At 29.9% G+C, this 12,103-nt stretch overlaps 1 protein-coding gene across 1 annotated transcript in view; it reads left to right on the top strand.

Annotated features, from left to right (window-relative positions):
• Window positions 1-4,050: 4,050 nt before the first annotated feature.
• Window positions 4,051-12,103, top strand: part of LOC100572337 (pikachurin) — a gene marked incomplete at its 3' end in the record, with an annotated part of 67,111 nt that continues 59,058 nt past the window's right edge. The window contains 1 exon segment of the mRNA XM_029486210.1: window positions 4,051-4,242. Within this exon segment, the coding sequence (XP_029342070.1) occupies window positions 4,051-4,242 (192 nt within the window).

Raw genomic sequence — 12,103 nt, forward strand, 5'->3', positions numbered from 1 at the left:
TTTTATTAAGTATAAGAATTGATAAAATAAACATTCAGTAAAATTTTCATGTACCTGCAGTTATTTGTTTTTGAATTACAACAAAATAAGAAAATCGTAATATGAGAAATCGAGTGAATATCAAATGTTGTAAAAATATAAATTTCAAACACTCATAACAATTTAATTTGACTTGCTTGTAGGCATTTTTTTTTTTTTGAAAAAGGTAGACAAACTTATGAGGAATCTTGTATTACATTTTAAAATCTTAGATTTAAAAAGAAAATTTTTTCATGAATTTCTAACTCAAAATAATTTGCAAATTTTCGTCATTTTTACGTATTTTGTCAATATTTGAACTTTAGATGCTTATAAAAAAAAATTGTGACAGTGGATTTTAAATTTTTTTCATCCGTCTTTGAAACAATATAATAGGAACCTTCTATTAAATTTTCAAGCTTTTTTAACCAACAAATAAAATTTGATTGATATTTATAGAAAAAAAAAATTAAAAAAATGGTAACTACAAATGTCCGTAAACAGCTCAAAATAAGTCAAAATATTTGGAAAATGTTGTGGTGTATAGAAAATGCTAATATAAATACTCAGTCAAAATTTCATGTATCTACAGTCATTCGTTTTAAAGTTACACCAAAAACCAAAATCAATTTTCTCGAAAACAGATTTTGCGTAAAATTCCCGTTTTTCCTTAATTTTTCTTTTGTTTTTCACGGCGCTTTTGAAAACTATTGGAAAAATTTTACATTTGACCCCCCAAAGTGCTACAAGATTCACTTTCCTTTTAGAAAAGATACTGTTGAAGAAAATCCAAGCACTTTTACTGTCCTAAAAGGTGATTACTAGGGCGCGGATTTTTATGTAAATACATATTTTTATTGAATGCAGATATCTTTGTCCTGATTAAAAATAAGCAAGTTTCATAACACCCTAAATAAAATGACAATTTTTTATGTTACATATTTTCACATATTTGGTTGTAAATACATATTTCTAAATATTTTATTAATAAGTATATATTTTGCAAATATTTCATATTTTATAAATGTAGGTAATTACTTATTAAATTTCCAGAAATGTTAAAATTAACCATCTATCGACTTTATCGACGTCGTAAATATTGATTACGACTTTTGATCTACCTACTTGATCTACCATTTATCGACTTTATCGACGTCGCGCGTCGTAAATTTGTTGTCATCATATCGGTTAGTGAAATTAAAGACGTCATTTCAAATCTTGATTCGGATAATGCAATTTCTATTGCAAAAGCAAAAGATATTATGCAAAATAACGAGCTAAAAAATAATTTAGCATATATTTTAGCAAATTTTTGTTTTTTGGTTGAAGTCATAAAAAAAATTAGAAACATTGAATCTCACATTAGTTGAAAGCCTAGAAAAAGTGGAAAATGCAGCAAATACACTTAGTGGAGTCCAAGGAGAATCTGGAGTGATAATAAAAAATAAATTAAATAACGTACTAGCTAAAAATTTTGGTTTACAAAACATAAAAACTGTTAGAAATATTCTTCTAAATACAAATGAAAACAATGGATCAATGGATATTGAATTTTCACCATCTGATATATCAAAATATATGAAATATGCCCCATTAACCTCAGTTGACGTGGAACGCTGCTCTTTCAGTAGATACAAATCAATTTTAAGACCTAACCGCCGCACATTTAAATTTGAAAATCTCAAAATCTACATTGTTTCAAACTGTTTCGAAGACGACTGCAATGAAGATGAATAAATTGAGTACAAAAAAAAATATGTTATGTAACAGAATTCTATATCTTTACTACTTTTTTTAGATGATTAAAAATTAGTTAAAAATACACATTTTTTGTTGTTAAATATTTCATGATTTTTAATACATATTTTGGCAAAAATAACAACATAAATATTTACATATTTTGACTTTTTTATTACATAAAAATCCGCGCCCCAAACCGTGATGACAGACACAAAAAAAAAAATTAAAAATAAAAAATTAAAAACACACATCATTGTAAAATCAATACATTCATCGTTCCACTCACAGTCTAAAATTTCCAAAATGGGTTGTACTATAAAAAATTTGGGACCTCTGTTTTATTGTATTACACAGATGGGTATACATAATACCATAATCCATTATCATACAGTTCTAGACCCTATAGAAGTAAGCACTATAATTGATTTTGTTCTATTGTATCAAATATCAACAGTATACTATGATACTAGGTAGATACTAGGTAGTAATATTCAATTTAAAAATTAACATGATGAAAAATATTGAAATCAAATACGTATAGGTATTGTTTTATTAAGTAGCCGTGTTGGCCTTTGACTGCTCGTTGAACTTTTGTTTTAGGCGTACCTTATTATATGAGCAGGAAATATTATTATTATATAGACATTAGTACGTAAATAATAATTTAAGTGTAATAAATTTGTATAGGTAGTACCTACTAAATAGTAAATACCAGTTATATATACCATCAAAAATAACCATTAGAGATTGATGTGGGAAAAAAAATACCACTTATAAATTAGAATATATTTTATATACCTTTGGTATGGGAGTAGGAATGCATAGTCACAACTCACAACTGACAACTTGTTACTTTTAGCATCATAATTCATAGTTAATGTACATATGTAAATAATATTAGGGATAATTTTGTTTGATGTGGTATATTGCGTTATAGTTTATCATTTGTGGTTAATGCGTTTGATGTTTGATGGTAAGAGTGGTTAGGTAGTGATTTTTGATTAGTGAATATTGGTTAAAAAATTATATTATACCTAGGCTCTTCTCGAATAGTTGTTATAACAAAACATAAGTTGAGTACATATATTTTTATCTATACCTATCTTGCCGATAATGTCTTCGTAAGCTAACAGGTCTGATGATGTATATTTTTGCTACATTTGCTGAAAAAATTGTTGCATTTAAATCATTGAGTTACTTTAGAGCTGGAATGCCTGAATTATATTATGATCCTCAGAACCAACAAAATCCAAAGAAATCGTTGAATTTATAAGTCGCCAACATTGTTTGTATACGCCGTTCGTGAGAGTTGGTCATATTATATGATATTATGACCCATTTTATAGGATCATGTATTTTTTAGAATTTATTGACGAAGTATAGCGGTATCTACAATGTTATCGTACCTTGTGGTTATTTTTAGAAATATTGAAAACCATCCCAGTATGCAACAACGAGTGTAATAATGTAAAACGATAGCCCATAAATATACAATTTGTTTTAGAATGGTTTAAATGTGAGCCCTCCACCCAATTACCTAAGGATCCAATTTACCTATATGGCATGTCATTGTATCTGTCATAGATTACGCATAATTTAGTTATACATTGTTACAACAGTATTACAGAACGAATTAAGATTTATCTTAGTTCGCCGTCCAGCTGTGGTTGGTGGAAACATAAACACATTTCATTTATTTAAGTTTTTACTTTGATATAACAATATAATAAGCCGAAAGAGTAATTACTATTTCCTTTATTATTATTTGTTTTAAATCACATATTAATTGTATTTGTTATACAGTGTTTAACCTAGGAAAATTGATAAAGACACAACATATTCAATCAAAACTGAGGTTTTTAGAAAAAATATAATAATGCAGGTAATATACAATCAAGCAAAGTTGATTTATAACATGTACACGCGTTCTGAATAGTCATCATATTGAATGTTACCTATAATTTCTTAAAATCGATATTTTTTATTATTTTGACAAAACCCCAACAAATTTGGATTTGTTAACATTAAATAAAAATTATAAATATGCATAGGTACAAAATAATATTCAAAATAAATATTAAGTATACGTAAAAACTATTATAAATTAATAGTTTAAAACTTGAAATCGAAAAAGTAATTTTAAAGAGTTTTAGGGTCTAGACTCTAGGACACCCCGGGAAATGGCATGGCGTTGACGGTATTTAAAATGGTTTTCACGAGATTTGAGTTATGTCAGAAATCTTGAATTTTGAGGAACATTTTCTTAGAAAATTATGAAAATATTATGTGAAAATGTCAAGTCAAAAGAATCGTTATGAAGTGTATCATGATGCTGGTGTACCATGTCACGTCAAGCTGGCACTCGGTATTAAAAATTGGAATTTTGAACTTCTTTGTAAGTTACAAAACAATTTATCATGGTTACATTTCGTTACAAAATCTTGTGGAAGCACAAAAATTCCAAACATGAAGTTCTGGCATGACGTACCTTTAAAATACCATTAAATTCTTTTACTAATTAAAATGAAAACTCTGTTCAAAGTTTAATAACCATGTGACTAATGTGAGGTTACATTCAAATTAGGTACCTCCTGATATGTAATAATATACTCATACCTGATGACGTTTTAATCAAATCGGCAGCCGCTATAAGTTTCAGTGTAAAGATAATACAAAAATAAAAATATTAAATAAAAAATTGTACCTATAGGTACACCTTTTTAGGCTATAACACGAATTCTGCTTACTGAATCAATATGAGGTGCAATATTTGTGTTAATTATATATGAAATGAATATTTAAGTATTAACTTTCGACAACATACCTCAAATTATTTGCTTTTTAGATCTTAAGTATTCGTCGCTTTTCTGGTCAAAAAGGGTAGTGTTCAGACATATTGTAAATACCAAGAATACGATAAATTATTGCAGTTAATTAAAATGTAGGTACTCGGTCGGGTATAAAACCTAGTTGTGTACGCCCGAAGAACTGTATAAAGTGAAGTTATTATAACTCTGCCACGAATTGTAGTCACTACCGACTACCGGGTACCGGGTAAATTTTGTTTGCTTTAAGTTCGGTATTGTATAATATTGAACCTTTAACCAGAATGTTACAATATAATTGTTTTTGACATTGGGCTGTTTGTTTAGAGCAATGGATCAAATATAAAACATCAAGAAAATTGTGGTACAAATATAAAAGTTATAGTTAATAGTAAGCGTATAATGTATCCCAACAAAAACACTAGGTACGAGTAAAAAACCTAGCTAAGAAAAAAACTCAATTTAAAAAAGTTGTGATATCGAAAAGGGGCTAAGTTATTTCTTAAATTCATTAGTTAAGAAATTATTTATAATTGTTTGTATTTGATGAAGTGTGATAATTTAATACAAAGAATTTAACTTGGCTTGGCGGCAACTAATATTTATGACTACAGCTACAATGTTGACATAAATATTTACATTCCGATTTTATATTTTCATAATATTACTATAACAACATTTAAGTACGTACCCAGTAACCAGTTATTAGTAGCCAGTTAAATTATTGCACTTCATCAAATACAAAAAATTAGAAACAATTTCTTTACTAATACATTTAAGAGACTACTTAGCACCTTTTCGATATCAAAACTTTTCTAGCTTGAGTTTTTTTTCTTAGTTAGGGTTTTTATACGTAATGTTTTTGTTGAGATATCACTAAATGTTTTAAAATTTTGGATATAGTTAACCTCTAGTGTTTTTATCGAGTGAAAAATTATTAAAAATATCTTTACTGTTGTATGGATTGGAATATTTGTATTTATTTATTTTATTAAAATAATGGGTAGAAGTCTAAAGTTGTAATGAAAGAAACTTTTTAGTACATTTATATTTCATACAATAGTTAACATAAACAAGGTAGACACATGGACATAAAAAGATTGATTATTAATTAGAACTCTAATACTGTGGTGACGGTGATAAAAAGTTAATAAAATGCATATATTATGTACCCAACGAGTTGGCGTTAGCCCTACTACCACGCATTTTACAATTAGCGATTGCAACTGACTGCGACGAGCGGCGGAAATTATGCATAGACCGAAATCGAAGGGGAATTATGTGTAGCACATACATTCCACATAAATTACTAAAAGTGACTAAAAGTATTTGAACATTTTTGGTTCTAACTTTTAAGCCATCGAACCTATCTGCTTGCAAGTTACCCCGTTGACATCTCAACAATATTTCTGATCAATTGATACCTTATATGTTCAGCCGTTTGCCCTGTAGAGCGGGCCGATGGATTAGCACAAATTAGCATGTTTTTTCAATGGTACAACTCTGGCTCCCGTTAATATACTTTAGTGGCTACCCACTTTTTATTTTTTACTTAGCTTCACGCCAATACCGTCGCGCTGTATATTCAATAGATTATTATATATCACATAATCTGCCTTTATCAATTTTTTTTTTAATAAATCGGGATTTTTCAAATTTTCTTTTGACATTTTATTTTCACGGTGTGACACACACACAAACACACACACATATATCCTTGTATTCTATACATTATTATCTTTACTTTGCACATGTATTTGCAGTGAAATGCATTATTGAATTGTACGGTTAAACGAACGATAAACGAGTAATCGTAAGAAAATAACAATAGCAAAAAGGAATTGAAATGTATCATGATATATAAATTCTGCACGTAGTCAGCCACTTGCCTGGAGCCACGGCGATACAGAATTATTATATTTTTATACTGAGAGAAATATGCATAAGTCGCGGTCGCAGAAGGAGCGCGTATAGTGTATACAATTATTTTGAATCGTCGAGTGGTTGTGCGCCGATCGTGTGGGCGGGAAGGAGTGATTTAAAATGAAAACAGCTGTGTCGGTGTACTTCGCAAATTTACGCCCGGAGACCAATAAAGTTTCGAGGCGCAAACTCGTATCGCGCAAACACGAATAATATTATCTAGGTTGATTTTTTTTCAGCGTAATCATCTTTTGGATATTTCTAGCGATTTCGAAAAAAAAAATCCCATCTAACCCAAAGACAAACGCACGCACGCACGCACGCACACACACACACACACACACACAGTGGCGTAGCGAATCATGTTTTTCAGAAGCAATTGCTTCTGGTTTCTGGGGGGTGGTGGTGGGCCATAACCTCATAAAGCCAACATGCACGATCAGTCTTTGAACTTAATTTTGGGTGATATCTCACCTCCCTATTTGAGCATATGAGTATCGTACACATCAATTGGAGTAGGGTGTGGAAGGTCATAATAATATGTTGGCTTCCATATGATTTAAAGTTCGCTACGCCACTGCACACACACACACACACACACACACACACACACTATAGTGAATTGCGATCTATATAATATATTTATGTTTTTCGTTACACAAATATTTACCATGTAATTGCGGAAAATATTGTGAATCGGTGTTAAACCTATTATAGTAATATCAAGAAATAGCACGCGTGCTGGCGGAGAGGCTTTTCGCGCGCTAGAATCGGACGGACCCACTATTATAATCCCCACCAGTTGGCCGACTTGGGGGTAGGAAGTCGTGAAAACATACCAGGCCGCAACCACCCCCGACTACCAAACGCCCACTGACCTCTGCCGCGTATAACCGCGACGCCACCACCACCAATGTTATTTATTATTGTCATATATTATAATAAAATACAAGCGCACAGATATTATACGCGTGCATAGTGGCGCGGCGGCATTTCCGTCCTTGCGCAGACACGTATAACGATAACACAGTATGTAGGTAGGTACCGACAATGTTCGTTGTATAATATTATTTATCTATGTGTACATATAACATCCCTGAATAACATTGGGACTCAAAAATTGAAATATTTTGTATGTATTAATTATTTATGTAATTATCGACTATAATACGGTACATAGGGTGATCCACCAAGCATGCTCAGTGCTCACCCTCCAATTTTTCCTTTAATAATGAATTTACTCAAATTATGATTTTTGAAATTTATAGTGATTTACTTAAAGACCACATTTTAAAATTCTTGAGATTTTTTGTATTGCTTAAGGAGTGTTCTGTGGCGATAAAAACTTATGTTTTTCAAATAAGGGCGAACTCCTTTCCTTTTAACTGTAAATTATTTAGTTTATAATTTTTATTGAAATACTACACAAACGCTACTGAAAAATGATTGTTTGTCTAGATTTCCCGATGTTTGTAAGACCACAGGAGACAGTATGTATTTAAGAAATTCATAAAAAACCAACGGAAATGATGTAGGAGCTTACCTCAAACTTAATATATAGGTACCTATATTTAATAATAATATAGTATGATTAATAATATTTTGTTCAAAGTATTGCACAGAAAATTCTCCGTTTTGTGAATTTTTTTATTAAAATAGCAATAAATTGTTAAAAGCGCCACGGCAACACACACGCAGTCATATGTTGTACGTATATGAAGTACCTACTCGTAGATCATTGTAAATCTTCATTCGATTTTAAGGATTTGTAGGTAATTAAGTGTCACACCCGGCTTTGTGTCACAGGTGAACATAATTCAACATTTCAATCACACATTTTGTAATATGGACAACGTATCATATTTATACCCTTTTCAAACGATAATACGATATTGTTTTAAATATTTTAATCATCAGCTGCTGTAGTTAAATAAATAAATTATTTAAAGTATTTTTAAATCAAAAATAAATTATATTACGTAGGTGATATAATATTGGATTCAATCTAATATTGTTCGTTCACTTCGTCATGCATTATTAATATTTACTTAGGCGCAGATCTACAGACCGCGAGGCGTTTGCAGGCTACGTGTTTGGCATCACTAATCTCGACCACGGAAAACAAATACTATGCGCGGACGGCTGCAGCAGCTGTGACTCTGCCGGGCAAAACGTCGGCACGAAGCCGCATCGCTGTGTGGTAATAGAAAAACGTCTAAACCGCTTCTAAACCGCGGTCACGTCATCGCGGTCGTCGTCTTCTGCGCGAGTGTCATTAATCTCCACGAGGACGCGACGGGTTTTTCCGTTATCTATACCTCGCGACACACGTCATTACGCCGCCGTGCAAAAATTAATTCATTCAATTTCTAAAAGTTGTTATGTTTGATAATAATTTTGTTGTGCCGGTGACGACGACATGACAAGTCGTAAGTTTACACTTCACGCCTTTCCCCAGAGTCCCCACCACAAAGTAACCAATTTACCCTGTGTACGATTACGATGAAGGCAAATTACGAAAATACCGAAAAATAACATTTTATTTTTGGAAATTGTGAATTCCGTTTAAATATTTTTTTTTTTTAGCTCTCTGCAAAAGAATTGTTAATAGTTGATGCGTTTTCATGTTTTTTGTTATTTTGAAATGGATTCGTCGAATTGGAAATGACAAATGTTGCATATTCGTGCACTAACTTTGACCCCCCCCAATCAAATTAATGTTCAATTTTTTTTTAGCAATCTCTAAATATAAATTGTTTTATTATATTGATTTAAATCCTGTTTAAAGCGAACTTAAATAATTAGTTGGCAGTCATCAGGTTGAACTGGGGTAACAATGGGTACTAACAGGTAAAGCTGTATAATTTTTATTTGTTTTGTACCTAGTTATTTCAATTTATTATCTTTAAATTATTTACATAAAGCCATCATTTAACGGTTCATTATTGTAATATTATTAACTTATTAACTATGTTTAAGAATTATCCCACCCCGCCATGCGTGACCAATCTCCTGCAGGCTACAACCGACGGCCGGATTGTTGTCATCATTACTATAAAACGAGGATTTTCATACATTAAAAAGTAACAAAATATGCCACATAATATGCAGTCAACATCGTAAAAATATTCAAGAAATATCAAATATGCAAGACAAAACAATTCATAAGAAATATGTCTAACTGATAACAATTTTATTATACTGGATAGAGGCGTCCTTTTAATAAAATAAAAGTAAAACATCATGAGTATGTAAAATGGGCGTTCTTCACACAAATATTGTATATAATATTCAATTTTGTAAAACAATTTTTAAATTGCAGTATTTCTACTTTAAATGTGTTAATTTCAATACAATAACAATAAATGTTATAGTTATTAAAATTATCTAAACATCAATTGGTCCCATTACTCCCATTACAGCTGTTAAACAATATTCTGTTATCATAGAGGTTCCTGCTTAAATAATAATCTATATATTATCTATATATATAAGAATCTAACTTGATTTTGGAGACGAAGGAAACCGGTTTGTTTGTTTATTTATTATTATTATTATTATTATTAGTATTAATTCTTTATTTATTTGATTGCACTTGCATTTTTCCATTTGAAATATATATTATTCACTGAACAAATAATTTATTGTTACATTTTTTTCTATTTTTTATTTTCACTCCAGCGGTTAAATTCAAAATGTAGGATATATAATTTTCAGAAATTAGCAACAACAATAACTACAATATGTAATATTATATTATATTATTTGTAGATATAGCCAAAAAATAGTCATATGTTTTTTAATTAAATTATAAAATAATAATTTCTTCCGGAGGAAGGACGGGCAGCTAGTATTATATAAAAATCTAACTTGATTTTGGAGACTAAGGAAACCGGTTTGTTTGTTTATTTATTATTGTAATTATTATTATTATTATTATTAATTATTTATTTATTTGCTTGCACTTGCATTTTTCTATTTGAAATATATATTATTCATTGAACAAATAATTAATTGTTACGTTTTTTCTACCTTATCTCTATTCTATAAGAAAAATAATAAAATTTACCACTCTAGTGGTTGCATTCAAAATGTAGGATATATGATTTTCAAAAATTAGCAATAACAATAACTACAATAAGTAATAAATTATATTATATTATTTGTATAGCCAAAAAATAGTTATATGTTTCTAAATTAAATTATAAAAAAATAATTTCTTCCGGAGGAAGGTCGGGCAGCTAGTGCCTGGTATTATATATTTTATGATTTGTTAAAAAGGAATTGTATAAAAAAAATACATAAAGGGCTCTACCACTAAAAATTGTTTTAATCAAAAGGGCCCTCTTGAACAATTTCAATTATGTGGGTTAAGCCCTTTCAACAAAACACCGTCGAGGTATTAAAATAATTTGAAACAAAATAAACAACTTATAATTAGGTATAGTAAATTTATGTTTATCTCAATTACTATTTAGTGTCTAGAAATTAATTTTTGAATTTTATAGGTACATGAAAAAATATTATTTTCTAACTTTTTTAGATTCTGAGCGGAACAATGGTGTTTATTTGTTTTATTATTTTTTTTTATCCTGCATACAAAATGTGTACCAGAAGTAGTGCTTAAATTTCGACATATAACTTATATTTTAGCAAATTGGATCAAGATGGTACTTTAGAAACGAGGTCATTTTTCGATTTTCTCAATTGTTATTTAATGTCACGGGAAAAACCACTGACAAATATTACGAAAAACGGGATTTTAATTTCGAACACTTTGTTTATCACCATAGAAACGAATAAAAAATAATAATATTATAATAATAATTCAACTTACAGACTATATAATAATTAATAATAACAATATAAAATATACAGACTGACAAATCGTCTCCAAATCGTTTTTCTTATTAGAAATATACAATGACATCATACCATTGAATTCAAATTTAATACAATCCATTATACATTGACTCGCTTGTAACCTATTGTGGGTACTGCAGAGCGACATCCACTTAACCGCTTTTTTAAATTTTTGCTTCAATATGCAATCAATTTTGAATGTTGTCAAAATATGCATAAATACACATTAACCATTAAAAAAGCAAAAAAAAAAATTGCTTCAAACTATTATGATTCACAAAGTTGACAACTGACAAAAATACAAAAATATAAAAAGGAAACATTTACAATTGTATAAAAATCTGCGCTCTGGCTAAGCTGTCATTACTTGAAAAAAACACATCGCTACCGGTCGAGGTTGTATCTCTCTCTATTTGTGTATTGATACACGGCTCTAATTTCATATACCATCCTCTTTTACCCCTTACCTACCATTTTTATATGATTTTATTTTTATTCTTCTGAACGCAATACTAAATTCAGAGCACTGTAATATAGTTGTAGTACGGGTTCATGAAATATTTGTGAAATCGATTCCAAAAGATGTGTTGAACGAAATCGGTGTATTATATAAATGGCACGGTGGATTGTGAAATACGGGAAATGAGAGCATACGAAAGACGATAATTTTATATAGGCACATCCAAATCGCGTGCGGCAGATGAAGATTATACAAATCATAACAATTGAATTTC

This window comes from Acyrthosiphon pisum, chromosome A1 (genome assembly GCF_005508785.2).
Source record: "Acyrthosiphon pisum isolate AL4f chromosome A1, pea_aphid_22Mar2018_4r6ur, whole genome shotgun sequence".
Classification (NCBI taxonomy): Eukaryota; Metazoa; Arthropoda; class Insecta; order Hemiptera; family Aphididae; genus Acyrthosiphon; species Acyrthosiphon pisum.